Source organism: Acanthochromis polyacanthus, chromosome 18 (assembly GCF_021347895.1).
Source record: "Acanthochromis polyacanthus isolate Apoly-LR-REF ecotype Palm Island chromosome 18, KAUST_Apoly_ChrSc, whole genome shotgun sequence".
NCBI classification, from domain to species: Eukaryota; Metazoa; Chordata; class Actinopteri; family Pomacentridae; genus Acanthochromis; species Acanthochromis polyacanthus.
The window spans coordinates 8,454,560-8,477,824 of NC_067130.1; the positions used below are offsets into that span (position 1 = coordinate 8,454,560).

At 40.0% G+C, this 23,265-nt stretch overlaps 2 protein-coding genes across 4 annotated transcripts in view; both read left to right on the forward strand.

The window, feature by feature from the left end:
* Positions 1-23,265, forward strand: part of LOC110953967 (rab GTPase-activating protein 1) — an 83,636-nt gene that overhangs the window by 25,807 nt on the left and 34,564 nt on the right. For all 3 annotated transcript variants that reach the window (XM_051938209.1, XM_051938207.1, XM_051938208.1), the window contains 2 exons: positions 647-740; positions 2,610-2,760. In XM_051938209.1, coding sequence (XP_051794169.1) covers positions 647-740; positions 2,610-2,760 — 245 coding nt within the window. The remainder of the gene's footprint in view (positions 1-646; positions 741-2,609; positions 2,761-23,265) is intronic.
* Positions 12,116-19,357, forward strand: LOC110953968 (probable G-protein coupled receptor 21). Its single transcript, XM_022198219.2, has one exon. It carries the CDS (start codon positions 13,603-13,605, stop codon positions 14,833-14,835), a length of 1,233 nt encoding a protein of 410 aa, XP_022053911.1. The 5' UTR covers positions 12,116-13,602; the 3' UTR covers positions 14,836-19,357.

Sequence of the window (23,265 nt, forward strand, 5' to 3'; positions counted from 1 at the left end):
GAGGTACTTTCTGTGTGTTAGTGTGTAATCTGCTCTCCTTTTTGTACACTTTGGTTTCGCTCTCTGGACTTTGTGTCCCGTAATTGCTTCTTTCCAGTTGCTGGAAATATTAAGATATCACAGTGGATAAAGATATTATATGTTATGTAAAGTTAATAGAAGACAGAGCAAGTTGTTTGGCTCATTAAATTCTACATCTATCTTCACATGTGGATCATAAAATGCACATTTATTTTGAGAGCTTTAGTTCAAATATAAGATTATTATGTCCACAGCTAAGATGCAACTGATATTAACAACATAAATACGTAAAACATTACAACATACAGTAGTTAACATGACAAAACATCCAACCAGAAAGCTCCAGGTTAATATCTAAACCTTTCATGATATGCATTATACGGTCAGCATCATCTTCAAACAAGTTAGCAAAGTTTGTTATTGGCAATACAAAACCCGCTTTGGACGCAAAATCATTATATGTATTAACTTCTCACATTTACTTCATCGTTTTATTTTACATCTCAGACTAAATGTCAGTTGTGTCCACTGTGAAGTGTTCTAGAAAGAAAAGGTCGGGGTTTGTTGCTTTTCAATAATAGATCTCGCTTGTTTTCGCTCTGTGTTTGCTCGACTCTGTGTCCAGATAATGACGAGCCTTTACTCAGCGGGTCAGGTGATGTTTCAAAGGAGTGTGCAGAGAAGATCCTGGAGACTTGGGGAGACTTATTATCCAAGTGGTAAGTTTTTGTTCCCATGTCAATTTTGTCCTTCCACTTCTGTCACTGTGAAGTACAGTAACTGTACACAAAGACACTGTCATCTGGGTAAAAGAAAGAGCAGCTGGCTGTAGCTGCTGATAAGCAGCTTATTAAGATGGCTTCCTTCTCCCATTACTGCATTTGTTTTTAATCAAAAGCGCGCAATGAACTGAATAGAAACTGCCTGCGCTTTAATTAGCTGTAAGTTAAGCCCCCTGCTCAAGGAACACTGCACAGCATGACTCTCTCCTTCTCCCAGGCTGCTCTTGTGTATGTTTTTCAGACGGAAAGTAAAACGTGGTTGAATAAATGGTTGTACAACACGTACATGTATCCATATAAAACTTCATACATGTTTGTTTTGTGCTGTCCTTTGACATTACCTAACGTTAACTTGACCACAGACAGGCTTGATATTTTCTTTTACTTCTTTGATTACAAACAAAAAATAGACAAAGAAAATAATCATAAGACTAGCCTGTCTTAACACTGGACTTTCTGTGTGTGAGTGAGAATGTGTGTTGTGTCGTTGTGGAACGTAGCACTCAGGGAGCACGGAGGCAAATCACAGAAAGCCCTTTACAGTTTCCCTTCTTAGTCTCAGCAGAAAATGCCACGTATTGCATAACCTGGCATTCGGAGCAAATAAACAAAACAGACCTGGAAAATAGAGAGGGCTGAATTAAGAAAGGGGGGAGAAAGTGAGAGAATCATCAGGGACTCAGGGATTTTCTGTCGGCTCCAGTCAGGCGATAGTTAGTAGGTAGGTACAGCTGTGCCTCTGAGTATGCCTTCTCCTTCTCCCTGCATCTCTAATTCTGTCTCTGCCACTTAAAGTGAGCTGGCAGATGCCCGAGTTTATTAATGCCTCATGCAGTCTATATTACACTCTGAGATGGAGTGTTTCCCCAACAGGTTTAACATTTAAAGGTAAAAATACGGACGGAAGGAAAACATTGAAATTGCTTTTTTTTGTGTATTGTTCTTGCGGTTTTCTGTTGGCTGATTGACTCCTATTGTCTATTGTCGCCCTGCTAAAAATAAGGTTGGGGTAAAATAGAGCATAACTAATATCAAGAGAGAAAGATGAGATGATGAAAATGATTCGGTTCCAGGAATAAGTTTAGTGTCTTGCCTTTCCAGTTCTTTTCCTGATCTTTTTTTTTTTTTTTTTACATTTTTAAAAAGTGAATCCGTGATTTATTGTATCTCCTGTGAGAAGTGGGACTACAACTTCTGCATGTATGTCATTAGATTTATGGTATTAAATTATGTAAGCTGTAATCATTATTATAATCTTGGCTGGGCAAACCATCAACAGAGACAATAATCCGCATCCTGTGGATACTGAAAGCGTTGCTTTGGGTAGATGGTGTCGGCAGGTGTGCACAGAAAGGTTGTATTAGCCAAAATGCATGTGACGAGGGAGTCAGTAATATGCCATCCTCTGAGACCGACCCAATAAGCAGCACTAATGAAGTTAAAAATTAGTAGATATTTGGCAACCTACCATGTAGGGACTGACTGATATGTTTTTGTTTGTTTTTTTAGTGATGCCAATTAATCAAGGAAGGCCAATAATTGAAATTTGGAACCAGTGTAATGTTTTAAAAGCATGTCATAGCAGGGAACCTGGCATTCATAATTAAGCTTCTTCATTAATAAAAGTAAGTGTAGCTGAATATGTAAAATAGAAATTTGGAGCGATTCAATTAGGATGCCGTCCTCTGTTTGTGTAGGGTCAACTGAGTTTGATCAGTTTGTCTCGTGCCTTCTATCTGAGCTGCTAGCCAATAGTCGGTCCATCCCTACTGCCATGGTTGACTCACCTGTTCTGTTTTCTTACAGGCATATGAACTTATCAGTGCGTCCCAGACAGCTGCCAGCTTTGGTGCGGAGCGGCATTCCCGAGGCGCTCCGTGGGGAAGTTTGGCAACTCCTGGCCGGCTGCCATAACAACGACCACCAGGTAGAAGAGTATCGCACTCTCATTACAAAGGTAAGACCTCACAGAATTACTGTCAGTGATCAAGGCGCACCTTTAATTTTGGTGGTGTTGGGATTTTAAAGGTGTTTTTCGACGAGATTACTTAGATTTTAAGGCATTGAACACATTCAGTTCAGACAGATTTAAATTATTTTTTGCTTCTTGATTGTGCATGCCAGACCATATTTGTCACTTTTATCCTTATTAGCAACAGTCATGGTTCAATTTCACCTATTTGGACGTACACCTCAGGGGTCACCAATGGCCTTGTTTCTAAGTTTGTACACACGTGGACAAAATTGTTGGTACCCCTCAGTTAAAGAAGGAAAAACCCACAATTCTCACTGAAATCACTTGAAACTCACAAAAGTAACAATAAATAAAAATTTATTGAAAATTAAATAATCAAAATCAGCCATCACTTTTGAATTGTTGATTAACATAATTATTTAAAAAAACAAACTAATGAAATAGGGCTGGACAAAAATGATGGTACCCATAACTTAATATTTTGTTGCACAACCTTTTGAGGCAATCACTGCAATTAAAGGATTTCTGTATTTGTCAATGAGCGTTCTGCAGCTGTCAACAGGTATTTTGGCCCACTCCTCATGAGCAAACAGCTCCAGTTGTCTCAGGTTTGATGGGTGTCTTCTCCAAATGGCATGTTTCAGCTCCTTCCACATATGTTCAATGGGATTCAGATCTGGGCTCATAGAAGGCCACTTTAGAATAGTCCAACGCTTTTCTCTCAGCCATTCTTGGGTGTTTTTGGCTGTGTGTTTTGGATCGTTGTCCTGTTGGAAGACCCATGACCTGCGACTGAGACCAAGCTTTCTGACACTAGGCAGCACATTTCTCTCCAGAATGCCTTGATAGTCTTCAGATTTCATCGTACCTTGCACACTTTCAAGACACCCTGTGCCAGATGCAGCAAAGCAGCCCCAAAACATTACTGAGCCTCCTCCATGTTTCACCGTAGGGACAGTGTTCTTTTCTTCGTATGCTTGGTTTTTGAGTCTATGAACATAGAGTTGATGTGCCTTACCAAAAAGCTCCAGTTTGGTCTCATCTGTCCAAAGGACATTCTCCCAGAAGCTTTGTGGCTTGTCAACATGCATTTTTGCAAATTCCAGTCTGGCTTTTTTATGAGTTTTTTTCAGCAGTGGTGTCCTCCTTGGTCGTCTCCCATGAAGTCCACTTTGGCTCAAACAACGACGAATGGTGCGATCTGACACTGATGTACCTTGGCCTTGGAGTTCACCTTTAATTTCTTTGGAGGTTGCTCTGGGCTCTTTGGATACAATTCCAACGATCCGTCTCTTCAATTTGTCATCAATTTTCCTCTCGCGGCCACGTCCAGGGAGGTTGGCTACTGTCCCGTGGGTCTTGAACTTCTGAATAATATGAGCCACTGTTGTCACAGGAACTTCAAGCTGTTTAGAGATGGTCTTATAGCTTTTACCTTTAAGATGTTTGTCTATCATTTTTTTTCGGATGTCCTGGGACAATTCTCTCCTTCGCTTTCTGTTGTCCATGTTCAGTGTGGTACACACCTTTTCACCAAACAGCAGGGTGACTACTTGTCTCCCTTTAAATAGGCAGACTGACTGATTATGAGTTTGGAAACACCTGTGATGTCAATTAAATGACACACCTGAGTTAATCATGTCACTCTGATCAAATAGTTTTCAATCTTTTATAGAGGTACCATCATTTTTGTCCAGGCCTGTTTCATTAGTTTGTTTTTTTAAATAATTATGTTAATCAACAATTCAAAAGTAATGGCTGTTTTTGATTATTTAATTTTCAATGAATTTTTATTTATTGTTACTTTTGTGAGTTTCAAGTGATTTCAGTGAGAATTGTGGGTTTTTCCTTCTTTAACTGAGGGGTACCAACAATTTTGTCCACGTGTGTATCTCATGTGCTTCAAGCTTGTGATACTAACTGCTGCCACAGATTGTCTGAGTTGGTCTTTTTTTGGTGATTTGCACGCAATGCACCTATCTTGTGTTGGTCATGTGTAAATAGCTCTGCTAAAAGGAACAGTAACTGATTCAGTAAAATTTTAACCTTCTCCTAGTTCATTGACAATGAAGCAAAGTATCTGCAGTGTGTAGCTGCTGGTTTATGAGTATTTGAAAGCAATGAATCATATTTCAGTCAAGACCAAGAGGTGGAGAACAAGTTTAATGTTACAATTTTGCGTCTTGGATCTGGAACTTGGCCAGAAATTGGCTGCATTAAAGCTGCATAGATGGGGTTGATTTTCACTTTTAGATTTTTCACAGAATGTTGGACTTTGTATTGCCTTTCATTGTGTGCCTGCTTTCTGGATATCTGTGTCTATTCAGAAATGACAGCAAGCCTTTTAGTTTCAGACTCAGAGAATCACTGTGTGCATGTGTCTGTTTGTCAGAGAATTTCATTTCAAGAGGTTAACCGTGTTTTTTAGCTGCAGTAGTCAAGACAGAGAGGTGAAGGACATTGTGAAGTTTTATATCATATTCAATTTTGTATCTTGATTCTGGAACTGAGCCAGAAATTGGTTGCATTAAGCAACATAGACGGGTTAGTCTGCGATCTGAAGTGATAATTTAATTGTCATTCAGTTATTTAAAACAATATTTTTTGCATTTCTGCCTTTGAGTCTTGGAGTTAAGATTGCCCCTCTTTGTGTGCCTGTTTTCTGGAGATCTGTGTCTGTTCAGAAGTGAGTTTTTTAGTTTCAGACTGGTAGAGAGTCACAGTGTGCGTGTGTCCATTTCTTTGTGTGGGTTCTTGTGCGAGGATCGGAGGTGACTTAACCCTGTTGTACTTGGTTAGCCCCTTTGTTCTCTGAGAACAGCACGCCAGTTTATGCAATTTTTTTCGTCCACAGTTCTGTCCACTGCTCTTATGTAAAGGCAGCATCCCCAGGCAGCAAGCTGAGTCCCAGGTGGTGACAAGATGTTGGCCTTGCCCTTTTTTCCCCTCTGCTTTCCTCTCCGACTTTCATTTTCTTCACCCACCTTTATTTTCCTCTCTTCTTTCTCTTTTGATGTATTCCTATCACTGCTCGTATACGTTACCTAACTTCAGGTTGTTACCATTGACTTGTCTGCCGTCTGTTGGAAATTAAGATGGGTCTTGCACCATAACAACACAGAAGCCATGCTGTACGTCTGTTAACATCGATGGTATGACTGGAATCTCAACTTTTACTCTTACAACAATAACAACGGATGGCAGTGCTACTGTATGGACAGTCATTGGATGGAAAGTTGGATTGGAATTTATTGCAGAAGCACTAAAAATTTCCAGGTTTGTACTTCAGCCAACAAACCCACAGAGCAAAAGTGTCGAGAACACGTGCAGAGGATTTGTGTTTTATTTAGTCTCCCTATAGCGAGACAGGTTTAGGCAGCCAGCAGCAGTTAAAAGAACAGAAAGATGAGAAATATCTTATTTAGCGCAATGAAGTGGCAGTTCTTGACTTTTTTCTCTCTTTCTTTACATTTATGTGTAAAATAAATGCTTACTAATTAGTCAATTAATTATACAGTTAGGATCAGACTGTCTTGTTAGAATAACTCTATAATGTTGACAGCAGTATTGAAATGTATTGCATAATGGTTCTTGTCATATTATGTGTCTTAATTAGGAAAGACTCCTTGTTCACATACATTTAACAATTGTTACTGGGACTAATTAAACCTCATCCTCTCATGTACTGATTCATTCTTTCCCTTTTCAGCTCGTGTTTTAAAATTTGTACATACCATCCTTATGTGCCAGCGCTTAATTTGCTTTTTGTGCTTCGACTATTCAGCTTCTCTGTATCTCTTTATGCGTTATTGCGCTGTACGCACATCATGTTCTAGCTAGTTCCCTCTTTTGTTCCTTGAACTCGTCCAAAGTTATTGTCCGTCCACTCAGCTGAATGCAGGGCATTGATGAAAGTGGAAACAGGGCTGTAGGTCTCAGACCGTCACCGCGGACCCCTAATGAACTCCCTGATATGAGGGGTCCCTGCTGCCAAGTATGGCCAGTACCAGTCTAACTTTAATTAACACGCCACCAGTAACCAATAAACTCATCAGGCTGTTGCAGCTGTAGTCCACATTTTGCATTAGCTCCATATTTACAGTGAGTAAACACTAGTTAGAGTTCCTAATTTTGGTAAACCAGTAATTGGTTTTGACAGTGCACTGGTCCAGTGCCAGATGATTTTAATCAGGAGGATCTTATGAAAGACGGTGAGACAATCTAGCAGGCAGTGGTTTGTTATTGTACCGAGAGACTGTTACATTGTGACCATATTACAGTGTAACATTCAGCACATTTTTGTTAAAAAAAAATGTCACTCTTCATGTCCCAGTAAAGTCTTATGTAATCACGTGACAAAATGGGGTCCTGTGGTAATAACTGAAATTATTATATGTAATCCCGTTAATATTTGGCTCATAATTTTTTGTAGATTTTATTTTATGACAGCAGTGTACGCATGTGAGATTTTGTGTGAGTTCAGAGTCGAATTGTTCCATTATTATCTAACGTAATAACAGCATGAATCAAATTGTGTCATTATAATGTTGATTTTTAAGTAGACGATGTTGAGAGGCCTGATGACTGACCAAATTACTAATAGGAGTAAAGCAGAGGAGTAAACTGTTGCCCTGATGATTGCATTATTAACCCTCCTGTTGTCCTCATTTTTGGGCCCCAGAAAATATTGTTTCCTTGTCTGAAAAACATCCAAAAATTCAACAAAAAACTTCCCCAAATTTCTAAAGCTTTGCAATTCCAATAATTCCTTTAAAGTTTCCCTCAAAAGTTTTATTTTTTTTAAAAATCCTCCAAATTTGGCAAGAAAATTCTTGTCAGTATTTTTTTTTAATTAATAAAAATCTTCCAAAAAATCCTAAAAATATCTAAAGTGATTGCATATATATCAGTAAAACTTCTGATATTACCAAAATCGAGCAAATTTCACTGAATTTTGGTTTAATTTTTTGTGTGAATGTTCTTCAGAAACATTTTTAACATTTCTTTTTTCCACCAAAAAATGCCCAAAGATTTCCCAAAGGTGTTGAAAATGTGGACATCAGAAGTTTCACTGTGAAAACATTTTTTCCCCCATATTTTCAAACTTTAAACGGATCAGTTTTGACCTGCAGGACAACACGAGTGTTAATACCATACAAAGAATTTACAGTGTATAAAGCATGCTTTTACTGTTGCTTGGCAATATATGATGTTCAGTTTCGTTGATGCAGTGATAGGCAGCTGTTGATTCAGCTTCAAGCAGTGTTTTTTGAGGTGATAGTTAGCTGGGTTCATGGTGGTGGTGTAAAAATACTGTGTCATACAGCGTCTAGAAAGAGGCTTCAACCTCCATTTAGCTCGGTCAGGAACACAGAATGTAAATGTCTCCTAAGGTCTACAGTATATTTGAGCTTTCACACCTATTCACACACACATTAACGCATGTGGTGCAGACACAACGTGATCACATAAACACCGGCCTGGTCGCCAGACTTGCTGCTCAGCCTCCTGTGGAGAGCAAAAACAAGCGCTCATGACTACCTGTCTGCCTGAATGTCTCTGTCTGACCCACATAATGACCCACCTGCCTGCCTCTCTGTCTGTCCATCTGAGTTTATAATCATTTGTATTTGTGTACACCTGACTCTGACTCCACCTGACTTCCACCAAGGCCTGTTTGTGCTCCTGTCAACTCATGTGTCTTCCTGTTTCTCTGTCTGTATGCTCATTTGTGTCTTGTCACACTGTCGGCTTGCTTTTTTCTCTTTCCTGTCTCGCTCTCTTGTCACCAGCCTACCAGCTTCTTTCCTTTTCTTTGTGCCCGTATACTTGCATGTCTCTTTCTCCAAAGGTTTGTGAGTGCGTTACTCCTCTGACTTCTGCTCATCAGAAACCGAATACTTAGAAATTTGTCTTTTATGTGGCAAACCGCTTTGCGAATGCCAGAAGATTCAAGTGGTCAGGTGAAAGGGGAAAACTGTGCTTTTTGTCGTTGAATGTGAACAAGCTTTGTTTGTTTTAGAATGTTATCTTTCCACAGTAAAGGCTTTGTGTCTATTTGTGACAAGGTAACAACTTTTACCAGCTTCGTCTCATGTTGGTGTTCTTTATCTCCTACCTTTAGGCTCACTGAGCAGAAATAAGTATGACAAAGTAAACAGTGTGTGTTGGTTGTCCAGTTCTTTGAAATCTGATTCCTTTCGGGCATTTCTTATATTAATAAAAATGTATGACATCAGATGACCCGTTATTTTTATGTTGATACAAAAGTTGTCATAGAGTGGCTGCTTTTTTAACGAATTCCTATAAAACTGGAGTTGAATTATTGGGATGATGAACCACCAGCTGGGTAGTAGGCGGCTGATGGGGGTGCTCGTTATCGTCAGATGGAAGTCAGGCAGTGTGCCATTTGCAAATGAAATGTCTCTTGACAGTGATTAACTTGTCAGCTGAAGAATTAATCCAATTGTGGTCATGGGTTTTTATTTTTGTGAGTAAAAACACTAAAAATATTGACCGGTGGCATCATTTCATAAAACTAACTCAAGCGATAAAAAGCTTTCGCTATGCTAACCAGATAGTCAAGATACTGTTTGGAACTAAATTATCAGTTGCTTCTCTTTGTCATTATTAACTGTTATCATCAGCCTTTTCTCGCTCTTCAAATCAGACATTTTGTACAGTAGTTTGGTTCAATTGTGTTGTTGCCAGGTTTGTGTCAGCTCCTGGATGCCTGTCCTTGAAAGGTTGCTAAGCAAGGAATCATAATTTAGACAGCAAACAGGGCTGACTTGCGCTTAGTTTGGCATCCAGGGTACAGTACATCATGCTCGTCCTTCTTCCTCATTTTAATAGCTTTTTCTTCTTGCAGTATTTATTCTCGCTATCTTGTATTTCTTTCTCCCCTCCACGTTTCCCTCCTCTCATCTTTGATTAGCTCTGTGTTTCTTGCGACTTCCATCCTCATCCTTCTCTCCCATCCCTCTCCTCCTTCCAACCCTTTAGTCGTACTGTCATCTATTTTTAGCTCCTCGTGTGGTGGGCAGAGGAGGTGCGTGAAAGCATGGGAGTGTGTCTGGATTGAGGAGGGGGGGAAAGAAAGGTGCAGGCTGGTGTGAGACACCGTGTGGGTATGTTTGGGTCTCCCATCACGCTACACCAAATTTCCAAGCACGAGGCAAACTCTGCAGTGTTCAGAAAGTCTTTAGGGATAGGATGTAGACAATTCTGCAATAAATCTGGCAATAATTACCACCAGCTGAAGTTGCTAATTTTAGCACGGGATACTGAGTAATTTGATGTGGTCATCACATTATGCGATCTAAATATACCTCTGTCAGTAATTATTCCAGCAAAGATTCACATAAGAGCTGAAGGGAATTGCTAGGGCTACCCCATGCAATAAAAGCCTGGCTGTTCTTATTGCTGTGAGCAAGATTACAGAATGTGATGCGAGGTCATGCTACATAGGTACGGCTGATGGTGTCAATGCAATTCTAATTTTAAACGGAGGTGAACCATCTGCTACTACATGCAAAATAAGGTTGCACGCAGATGTGCTGACAAAACTGCAGTCAAATGTTCTGCGTTCCATAAAGTTTGTGTACTTGAATGTTGCTTGTTCTGTGCTTCCAGATCTAGTACAACCACAAGAGTAGTTTTACATGACATTAAGTCGTTGCATTTAGCATTTAAAGTGACCGTAATGTATATGTCTCTCTTTCTCTCTCTTGCTATTTCAGAGAAATAAACACTTGATGAAAGTAGGCCGTATGTGTTTGTATATTACATAAGTGCCATTGTGAACCAGAGTTTAAATTGTGAAATGCAGCAGTAATGTGTATGTTAGAGTGTGTGTACATTTTTCAAGCTATTTATGTTGAATGAATGGTTTTATTGTAGCTGTTGTTGTTAACGCTGCCGTCAGTACTTGTTTGCTTTCTATGAACGCTCAAAAAAGGGTTTTCCTTCATGTTTTCGACCATGAGACATCCACATGATACTCCACAAATGCCTTAGGAATTTGTTTAATTCTGAGGAGCGACACTGTTAAAGCTACTTTAAGACTAGAATTTATGAGTACTTCTGTTGTTGTGGTTGTTATTGCGATTGTGAATTTCAATATTTATTGCAGCTGTAATCAAAGTTCTTTAGATTTTTGACGTCGTCATTTTGAACTTATTAATGGTACTAAATCTGAATTACATTTTCTCCAAAAATGCACATGAGCAAAATGATGTAACAGTTTCTATATTTAGTATTTAAAAATACAAAAGTGTGTCGTGTGACCTCTATGACCATCAGTAAATGTTTGTGGTAAATTCTCACAACTTCTGAAATCTCACTTTCTGAATTTCAGCCCATTCCTCAGCCTCCAACTCCTTAATATTGTTTGTTTTTTGTGCAAACGCTGGCTTGGTAGTATGTTGAGGGCCATTGTGGTCTTTTCTTGTTTTGTGTTCCCTTTATGGAGTCCTGTTTCCTTTGACTTTGCCGGTAATACTTTGGGTCTCTTTTCTGAAGCAAATACAATTCACTGCTGTACCATGAACTTCAAACTGGCATATGATGCTGCCAATCATGTTTCTAGGAATTTGAAGTATCTTAAAAATGTTCTTATTTGTTAAACATTGTCTGTTTGATGCAGTGAAATCATTTAATGTCTTAGCTATGGAGATGACTCCTTTATCTTTGCTATGTTTGCTGCTTATTGTCAGAAGCAGGAATTATGTATAACAGCTAAAACATACTCCAAAATACCCAAAAATACTTAAAGCAAGGCTAAAAAACTTAAATTGTACGTGTGCATTGTAGTGCTGTGTTTATTCAGCAGTCACATGCACGTCTTTATTATGTCATTTCTTCTTTTCTGGAGGAAGTTTTTTCTCCAACACCAGATTTTCACACCTCTTCATGAACTTGATGGCGTTTGATTGTCATTTCCTGTCTGAACTTAAGAACTTGCACCGCTGAATTGCACTTTTCAGTCTTGCAGTTTGCACCTAGACGCCAAACCCAGTTACTAATTGCATAATTACTCGCTGCGTTAGTGAATCAGCTGCTAATTACACAGACCGTGAGCGCAAATTAAATTACATGCGCCGTGCTTTCATTTATTTAAATTTGTCAGTCTTTTAAGCTTCTAAATCACTGCAGTTTATTATTAATAAATTACAAATGTCAAAGACAAAAAAAATAGCAAAAGTTTATTGCTTTTCAGGAAGAATATCAGCACTGGAAAAAAGCAATTGAATTGAAATGAAGGAGTCATTTGTATACCTATAGGTAGAGAACTCCAATAAAAACAGTGCTTTAAATACAGTATAGCAAAGTTCTGCTCTGTCTCCATGCCCTGTATTTATAGAAGCAGATTTTACCCACACATAAGACTTGATGTAACTTGTATAGCGGCGTAAGCATCGCATCTGTACAGTCTTTTCAGTATGCTAGGATGCACTAAACTATAGGGGAACCAGCTGTTCAGTCCTGTGTGTCCTTGGCTTACAATGAGAACAAGAATAGAAATAGTTCGTGTGAACCGTACCAGAACGTGTGCTACTTGTTTCACTTACACAAATAATACACAAACTTTTATGGCACTGGAAAGAGAGAAATATTCAGTCAAATTTCCCTTTCTTTTGGAAATGAGGGGAAAAGCTGTAGATTATGATGTCAATTTGAAAATATTAAAGTTGCTCTCAATAATTGCTAATTTTAACAATTTAAAACTGTGTGTTTAAATCTTGGGGTGGCTGTCAGAAATATTGTCACAAAAAAATCTGGGGAGGAGTGGGAGGGTGGAGGAAGGAGGCAGCCTCGTGTCTTTGCTCTTGATCATTGGTTGGAGCCTCGGGAAAAGGGAGGGGCCACGGCGCCGCTGTTTCTGTAGAGAGAGGCAGAGGCAGCGAGGAGTGTGAGAAAGAGGCAGCAAAGGAGGATAAATGAGCACGGGGGCTCTCCCAGCATCGGCATGCCTGCCTTCCTGATTTCCACTCCAGACATAGTTCTTGCTCTTCTGAATAGAAATACCGGCTGAGGTGTGTTTGTGTGTGTGTTTTAAACATCAGTCATCCCGCACACTGCCTTCATCTTCTCAGCTCACGGCTCTCTGCTGTGATCTTACTGCGAAGGACCAGACAGAAACTGAGACAAGAGCAAGCAGAGATGGAAGAGTGGTGAAAAGAGGGTAAAAGAGCAGCAAGAAAGCAGAGGAGAAGAGGAGAAGATAAGCAGGGTGAAGGACAGAATCGAAAGGAGAAATTATACGTAGTCTTTCCCACAGTTTTTGTATGCAGCGCATTAAACAAAAATGCCTTTCCACTGGATACCGTGTCTGTGACTCTGTGGACAACAGACAGATAAGGGAGACCTTCAGTCTGGGATTCATGCAGCTGCAACAGATGTTGAAGACATCTCAGACTTTATAGGGAGTGGAGGCATTTCAAGCATAACTTGGACCGGAATTCCATCAAAGTCACATTTTTGTCTATTTTCCTTTTTGTGCCTTTAGCTGGGAAGTGCGCTTCACTGACAGAACAAAGAAAAGGAATGCCCATTTTTGTGTGTGTGAACCACTTTTACCCACAACTGCCTGCACTGAGGACAATTCCAGAGGACTTCCTCACCTTTCTCTGTCCTCTCCATTCTTTCTGCATTTGAAATGGTGGATGGTGACAGCCTCGTCGGGAAACCACAGCATGGAGCTTCTTATTTGGACTGAAACCGCACAGCTACTTTCAGAACCAGCCAGCTACCTGACAAAATAGTGGGTTCTTGGATTCATCGCAGCCTGAAGGGCCCCTCGGACACGTATTCCTGCCCAAGATGATGAATTCCTCCCTGGATCCACTGAACCAGAGCTCTGCTGACTCATCAAACTTATCTGCTCCTTTCTGCTTACTTGAGATAGGCTACTCCCAAATTTTCACCACCTGCCTCCTTGAAGTCTCTATCATCCTTCTCCTGACTGTTCTTATTATTTCTGGTAACCTGGTGGTGATATTTGTGTTCCACTGCGCCCCTTTGCTCAGCCAGCACACCACCAGTGCTTTCATCCAGACCATGGCGTACGCTGATCTGCTGGTAGGAGTCAGCTGCCTTTTCCCCTCCCTGTCCCTACTCCATCACCTCCAGGGCCTCAACCCCAAACTCACCTGCCAGGTGTTTGGGTACATGGTGTCTGTTTTAAAGTCAGTTTCGATGGTGTCTTTAGCGTGTGTTAGTGTAGACCGCTACATCGCCATCACGCGACCTTTGACTTACGCATCTCTAGTGACACCTTGTCGAGTGCGCTGCTGTATCGTTCTAATATGGCTGTACTCTTCTCTGGTGTTTCTCCCCTCTTTCCTTGGATGGGGGAAGCCTGGTTACCACGGCGATGTGGTGGAGTGGTGTGCAATTGAGTGGAGGACTCATCCGGCTTTCACAACCTTCATTGTTGCGCTGCTCTACGCCCCGGCTGCTCTCACCGTCTGCTTCACCTATGCCAACATCTTCAAGATCTGCCGACAGCACACCCGGGAAATCAGTGAGCGCCACGCTCGCTACCGACCCCAGCAGCTGCAGGGCCCGGGAATGACCGCAGGATCTGTGGTCAAGGACAACAGTACTGTAGAGCAAGGGCAGTTGCCTCACATGCCCCAACCACAAAAGCCTCATCACCAGTATCAGCAGCCCACATCGACGTACCCAGACAAACGATATGCTATGGTGCTGTTTCGCATCACCAGTGTGTTTTATATCCTCTGGCTGCCCTACATCCTCTACTTTCTGTTGGAGAGCGGAAGGATCTACCACCACCCTGCAGCCTCATTCCTCACCACATGGCTGGCTATCAGCAACAGCTTCTGCAACTGTCTCATTTACAGCCTCTCTAACTCTGCCTTCAGAAAGGGCCTCAAACGCCTCTGCTCCTTCTGTTTACAGAGCAGTGGCGGTGGCTTTGGGGTTAGGAACACCAAAAAGGCTTTCGTTGGCTCCGTTGAAAAGGGGTGTGCAGGGCCAGGATATGGATATGGCCATGGGGAAATGGGAATTGGTACAACATGTCATGTGTAGTGCATAAACAGAGAAAGGTCTTGTGGCAAATTGGCATTTGAAATTTCACAAAATGCTTGAGGAAATTGCTGTAAAATGTTGCTAAAATGTGCTGTAAAGAGATGGAACGAGGTGTCAGTCTGGCACTGCTGTTGCCTTCACATTTGGAGGTTACACAGGCATCCTCTCGGCACCAGTCGCAGCTGGCAGAGACAGAAAATGAGAGCCAAAAGCAAAGCACGAAGAAAAGGAAGGCCTAACTATCCCTTCACAGTGTGTTCTAATGGTCAAGGAAACACAGAACATGTGTATGGACAGGAGTGATAGATGGAAGGTGATGGAAAGGAGGAGATAAAGGTGTTTGAAAATCTCTGGAGTAGTGAACTCTTTTTAGGATCAACAAAATGTTTATCTACTGGTCTTGTGGAAGTGAATCCTTAACTTATTTTGCCAAAACAGCAAAGTGTTGTGAAAAACTGTCTGTGCTGTATGTGAATCACTTTGTGCACACTGTGTGTTGGATGCAGCAAACAAGAGATGAATGCAAACAGATCAACTGACTGCTGTGATTTAGTGAGGTTGTACTGATGTGAAAGGCCAATAGCAAGCTCTTTAATTTTTACCCCCTCAGTACTGAATATTTAAAATGATGCAACCGTGTGTTTTGTGTTGTGTCTCTTGCTATTCACTGATTGATTGGCTCAGCTGAGTTTAAAAGAAATGGAAAGAGGTAGACAGATATAGATCCAGTGCACACGTTGTTTTATAGGTTGTTTGCATTGACTGAAATGGTTATTATTTGTCTGAATCAAGACATCTGTTCTTGAACTTTTAGATTATTTATTGACGCTGAGAAAATGTTATGTTTGTAGCTAATCTGTGGGTTCACACACTGCACACATTGTTTATAATATGCCGCCCAGCTGTGGTGTACGACTGTTAACCTGACAAAAAGAAAATGTATTTTAGTGAATTTCAAGTAGTATTTCAAATCTTTCTCAATTTAATTGCACCTTTGTTTGATTGTGTAGCGAAATGTATTTTGTAGGTATTTCCAAGGCAAAGAAAGACCAAGAAAGGATGTATTTTTACACCTACTTTTTACTGATTGTTGGTACATCTTTGAGCTGATTTTTTTTTTTAAAGACTATTGATTGAAGGTAAAAATATCAAGCATTTAATTAGACAACTCTTGAGCTGTGACTTTTACCCGTCGTTTTTGCCAGAGAGGAACAGTCTGATGAGAAGTCAGACGTGTGATTGTATAAATTTTTCATCTACATAATTGTGCAGATAATGTCCTTGCTGTGGACTTCGGTATATGCCGTGTGGTGACTGCATTATTGTGGCTGCATTGGGGGACTAGCGCATGTGCACACCAACACAGGAGGATCACATGCAAGCAGAGCACACAAACAGCCCATTGACTCTGTCAGGAGGTTACCCTCTGTGCAGCACCATGATGCGACTCTGTCCCCCAAACCTCTGGGAACTGCAGTTTCAAGTGTGCGTATGTACGTGCACATATACGTGCATGCACTTATTATAGCGTGTTTGTGCCATCTTTCCACATGTAGGTCTGTCGGTTCATTTCACCCCTTGCTATTTAATACAAAAGAATTAGCTGAAAGTAATCAAAGCGTACATAACTGGTCTTACAATCTAAAGTTGATAAAAATGACCTGTGTTGAGCTATGAAGATTCATGTCACATGTTTATTTAGATGCAGATATTCTAGCTTTATATATCTTATCTAATCTACCAAAGAAAGTTCAATAGAATATATTATTATAATATTTTTCTAAATGTCTAATATGTGAAGATTTACTTCTATGCTAGTGGGTTTTACACAGAGTAAAAGGTCCACTGCACTGTGTTGGCTCAGTGATGCCTTGTGTGCATGATTATGACTGTCAGTATAACGTGACATAATGTTGCCTTGATGTATAAATGAAACTGATCTGTTGGGGAAATATTTTCCTTCAACAGTTAAGGAGGGCTCAGTTTGTAGACCCGTGACTGTTTCTAGAAGACAGAGCACAGACTGGCTATTGTGTGAATATGCAGTGCTGTAAATGTGTATTCGTCAGCCTCTGTCGTTTGATTCCACATTCATTGTAACCTGAACCGCAACGTAATCAAAATGTGACTGTTATTTCAGGTCTTCTTCATAAATAGATAATTCAATCAATTTCCCTCTCCTGTATAAAACTGAAAATAACGAGGAGTAAACACACGGCTCAAACTGTTACATTTCTTTGCATGTATTTGTTCCTGTGTACCCGGCACATATTAGCGTGTCTGGGTATGTCAGGATGTGACCATTGGCTGAATTTGGACTGTTCAAAGTGTCTCTAGCATAGGTGCTAACAAAGTTATCACCTTTCATTGCTTTATTAGCTGCACATTCCTTCCCTAAAGTATACTGTATTTTTTTACTGTGTGTGAGTGATGTACAGTGTTAGATAGATTCACATGTTGTCTTTAAATATATTCGCTGTCGTTTGTGCAGCATTGCCAAATATTCTAATCTTTCCTATTTGTACCTTATTTCGTTCCACTGTCTGAACAATTGCCAGTGTACAGAAATGTCGTATTGAATGTCTGATTGTCAAAGTACACAAATTTATTTTGTACAATCACTTAATTTCCGTCTGCTCTCTTGTGAAGTGTTAAATGTTGCACAGTGTTGGTAGGTTTAGCAGCATGCTTTTTTATTGAAATGACTGAAGCTGTGTTTTTATAAAGATAAACTTTTGTTTTCTTTGGATATGTCTCTGCTGTAAATGTTGTCATTTTTATTTGGAAGTCAGTCGAGTTCACTACTTAAAGGATGTTAGTTCCCGTAGCAGTTAATGGCACAGTTCCTCAGAAATTTGTATTTAGGGCGAGCGTTTCAGGAAACTATGCTCCCAAAACACGGTCACATTAGCGGTCATGTACACACATTTCCATCCTTCTGTGGGAAAAACAATCAACTTTTAAGTTCTCAAGAAAATGACGCTGGTGACTCTCGGGAACTATGGCACCGTGTTGGGGAGGATTAGTGAAAACAAAAGGAAATATGGACACCAAGTCGGGTCTAGAAAGTAGTTTGTAGCTTAAATGCAGCTTTTTTTCTATGGAAGAAGGAAAACAACTGGTGGGGAGCTGAGTAATAAGTGACATTTGACCTGTAAAATCAGGAAGGTCACTGACAGGTAAGCTTAAATAAAGTTGGCAATAGGTGCAAAAAAGGAAGATTAAAGTGGTTCCTTGCTTTCAAAACCGTTGGCTACATTTTGTTTCCCATGTCCTTACATTATCCTCAGTCGCCTTGCTGATAGTGTAAACACATGAACAAATTTAAGTTTATTTGAACCCTTCTACAGTTTATCCAGAAACATTAGAATTACAGCTGTTGCTTTTCCATCTTCTTCTTTTGGCATGTTATTGTGTTGGCAAGCAATTTTAGGTGCATCAGTACTTTCTTTACACAAATTAGTGTGTCTTGGGAACAAGCACAGTCCGAATAGAGCTGCTGAAGTCACCTACTGTTGTGACTATGATATTTAAAAGTGTAATTTCTTAGCTTTTGATTGCGTTATTGTACGGCTTAAAACTGCTTTTTCTATGTGCCACATTAAAGCAACAACTAATAAATTTTAATTTGAAAAATGTCACCTATGAAGTGGCAGCTTCTCTGATTCCTGTCACAGAGAAAACTTCCTGTGAGGTTGGGTGTTAGTATTAGCAGCTTGGGACCACAGACTCTGTCTTTGTACATAGTAATGTGGCAGCGCTGCCAACTGAAACGGTGGAAAATGTTTGTTGTCCTTCCTGTCTTTGTGGGCACAGGTGGTCAACTTGTTATGTGACCTCTCCCTTCCATGATTTACTAATCTTATGTGGCCTTTTGTGGCAACATTATGCATTTTTCTGTTGTTGTTGTTTTGGCTCTACATGTGTCAGCTACACAACCTTATTCTTGTAGTCTAATGGGGTGATTTTGCGGATAAGGCCTGATTTACGTTCTCATAATTCCAGTTGTTTATCATCATTATGAGGGGATTTTATTTGTAATAATCAACAAGATGGTTTTTATCACCAACTCCAAACAACCAGAGCTATTAAAGACTGATTCATGGCACAGCTGTTCTGAAAAGATCGTTATCACATTTCACATTAGACAAGACTGATCACTCTGCATCCTTGGTCCCAAAATATTCCGAACACAGGAATTTCAGTCTGAGAATTTGTGCTAAAAATTTCTCAAAGTGAGCAATGGGGTCTTTGTGAGCTTCAGATGGAGAACATGAAGCCGTTACCATGTTGAATAATGACAGTATGTCATATTTTCATTTCATAATGGTGTCCAATTTGTTTTAAGGTTTGCGTACGATGGCTACTTTTATACGTTGTGAATGTTGGTAAAACATGTTTAAGTTTGCTGCCATTGAAGGTGAGTCTTTCCTTCACATGATGCATTGTAACCTGTATGGTTTTGTAAGATGTACATGTTGTGTATCTGTACTGAGCAAATAAATGTGATATGGTCTCAGTGTGTTCGACTGACCGTGAACTAATTGCGTTGCTATTGACAGAGAATGTTTGTGTACACGTGTGGGTGCAAGAAAGAAAATACAAGAGCGGTTTCAAGTCCAAATTTTTGCTTTTGTTGTTAATTTCTTCTTTCAAATGTCCCATCTTTTCTACATACATATTGGGGATGTCCCGATCAGGTTTTTTTGCCACCGAGTCCGAGTCCGAGTCCTGTCATTTTGAGTATCTGCCGATTCCGAGTCCCAATCCGATTCTTTTCTAATATAGTAAAATATGTATATTATCTATTAAAAAAATAACAAAAAAACTTATGAAAAGTTTTCCTTTTTTATTTTCTTAACATCAATTCAAAACAACACTTAGAACAGTACATTTCTGTGACTAAAAATAACAATCAGAAAATAAATAAATTTCCCTTTTAGCTTAGGTACAAAAGTAAAAATAACAAATTTCCCTTTTAGCTTAGGTACAAAAGTAAAATAAATAATAAATTTCCCTTTTGGCTTAGGTACAACAGCAAAAATAAATAAATAATAAACTTCTATAAAATAAACAGCAGGTCAGCTCAACTCAAAGGCATGTAAACAATAGGGAACGAAGTTAACAAAGAGCCACTTTATAATACCGTAAGGCCAGTAGTAGTAATGTGCTCTTATGAATGGCACATATTTGTCTAGAGTTTCACTGAAGGACATGTATGTTTTTCTTGATGAAAACCAACATTTCCACCTTGTCAGGTTTGAGCCTATTCCTGTTTTCATCTATATACATCTCATTTAAAAAGGAAATTAAATAAAAAATAAACATATATATCCAACCGAGTCCAAATCGGGAGGTCACTTCCGATCCCGATCGAGTCTGTAATCACGTGATCGGGCCCGATTTCCGATCATGTGATCGGATCGGGACATCCCTAATACATATCAGTTGTTGCTGTGTTAACATGTAAATACAGAAACGTAGCCGCGCCATATTTCTGCCAGCAGGTAGTCGACTGGACCTGTATCCTGGCAAAACTGCAGTGCCAAACTTTTGTACTGTGAATTAGAAAATAACACCTTCTGGCAGTGTATGTAGTATGTGGTGATTTACAGTTCTTCTTCTTTGTCGTCTCTGTTCTGTTCCATACTTTGCCTGCTGTCGTTGAACACCAGTGCACAAATGGTACAAAAAGTAGGGCATGAGACAGACTATTAAGATTTAATGATGGATGACGCTAAGGTGAGGAAACGGCGCTGCGGGTAGCTTGAACATCTGTCGATTACAGAATATTGTGAAGAAAAGGGGACACTAAATTTAATGAATACTCCCTTTGGTAACTTTTATAAAGCTTTGAACTTGCTGTCACATTCAGAGTTGAGTGAAATAATCAAAAGGTAGCACTCTGGCTTATTTGGGTTATAGAGCAAGGTTTGTAGCAAGCTTGATAAATATCACCCATGTTCTCTTGGCATCTCAGCAGGGTCCTTTAGGAGCAGAGAAAGAATAACAGAATGACATGTCAGCTATTGTGTTGAGTCAGAGAAAATCAGGGACATAAACAATAGAGGGCTCGCTGTTCAGCCTTCTCACGGAAGCCCTACTCTGGTACTTTATTTCTAGCTTTAGTCACACACTGAAGTGCACACAGGCACACACACACACACACAAACACACTGTAACTGAAAACTTACCCACAGAGAGGAGATTTTGTTGTAGTTCTGTTAGAAGAACATGTTTTGTCCCTTGACTTCCACGCATTTCATAGATCTTTTTTTGATTTCCCTACAGTACTACTTTGGCATTTACTTAACTCTGACAGTATCCTTGATGCACTCGTAGTGTTCACAGGACACATGAACAGAAGCAGAACTGGTGAGCAGGAGTAGCTTTAGCTGTTGCAGTTTTTTTGCTGTCAGATCGGTTATATGAATAAAGGTATCCTTTGACTGGAGGTAGGACTGTTGGTTTGTGTTTCGTAGCTCAGTGATAACATGTCTCACCTTTGCAGCAGCTATTGTGTCTCATAAAGCATTATTAACAGTCCTGTTGCAGTTTTTGTCTTAAAATTATGATGCATTTCTTGACAGTCCGTAGTTAAATATGTCTGCTTAAAATTATAATGTTCTAAAAGTCAAACAACAACAAATCAGAAATTTATAGTTTGTGACACAAGGTGATAATCAGCAGTGATTATTATCCCAAAGCAGGATGTTTCTGTTCGGTTCATGCTAAAGCTGTTCTACTGATTTACATGATAATAAAAGGGGCAGTACATTAATGGTACAGCACACACACGCATATGCAATGCTTTTATACATACATAAATATGTACAACAACACTAAACCCTGGCTAAAGCCTTCGAGAGAACACTTCACTGAACAAAATTGTCTTTAGTTATTCTAAAGCTGCATAAATGTTGGCTGGGCACATGCAGAAGATTGGCATCTTGTGACCTGAAAGGTCTGCTGGGTTTGTCGCCTCACAGCATGTCTTAAATGTACTACGAAACCAAGCCATTAAGGGCTTTGTATGGCAGCAGGAGGATTTTAAATTATGTCCTGAAAGCTGAGGGTACCAGGCTAATGGACTCCAGTCTGATGTTTTTATTTTAGTTTCGGTCTATGGATTGCGTTAGTTGAAAGATCTTTCAACTGGAAAATGCAACGGCACGAATGCATACATGAGAAAGATAGCATCACATACTTTAAAATGATTCTTAATTTGTAAAAGGCAGCTTTAGTGAGCTCTTAAATGCCTTTAAACTGCTGTCATTTCAAATGTATGCCTGGTTTCTGCACAAAATACCAAATGCGGTACTGTGATGTTGTTGCTGCTTCACATGTTTAAAGTTGTATCCCCTCATTCATTCGCACAACAATTAGTTACTTGTCTGGACTAACCCCAAGCATAAAGCTAGAGCCTAAAACAGAGCAGCAGGTCAGCTACAATTAGAAGTCATGCAGCAGATGTTATGGCTCCTGATCTCCCCATCATCCAGTCAGTCAGGGATTACATAAAGAGACAGGAGCACCTAAGACCACATAAATCCACTAAAGACCTGTGGTAAGCCCTCCAAGATGTTCGTAGCAACGTAACCGTCAAGTACCCATGCCGAAGTGTACCGAGGAGAATTGGTGCTGCTGTTTTAAGAGCAAAGGGTGGTCCATCGAGTGTCAGTTTTTTTTCCAGTTACAGCGTTTACTTGACATTATTCTTCACACATGGTGTTATAAATAGAAACATGAAATAAATTTAGATAAATACTCAATGATGGAGTATCACTTGAGTCCTCTTTTAAACACTTGTATAGATATACACTTTCTTTAGCGCCCTCAATTTTCTCATTTTCGCCTCCTCTGTTGTTGTCTTTTTGTTTTATCTGGTTCTCATGCTTCCGTGCACCACCATGAGATAGTGGATCTGTTTTCTCCCCCGTCTCACGCTACGCTCATTCGAAACTTCTCTTTAACTGAACAGACAGAAAGACAGAGAGGAAGCTAATTGGCCACTATGTCAGAGGTCTTTGTGCCTGCACTCAGCACTTCAGATAAGTATGGCTAAGTGGTGCCTGTATAAACATGGATCGTTATCTTTCACTGAGCGACTGTAATGTGCCCTTCACACTGGATGCAGTATCTTCTCATGTGGCCTGTAAAATACATCAATGCCAGTAACTTTCTCTGTGAATTAACATGTTTCTTGAGTGCAATGCATTGAGACGTAGCCCTTTATACTGCAGTCAATTCCGCCTGAAATTTCTACTGAAGTTCACTAATATCCATCCATCCATTCTCTATACACCGCTTTATCCTCACTAGGGTTGCGGGGGGTGCTGTAGCCTATCCCAAATATGGGACGCGCAGCGCGAGGTGGCCGTTCACGAAAACTAGCTATTTGTGGATTGTTTACTGATTTCAAGACATGTT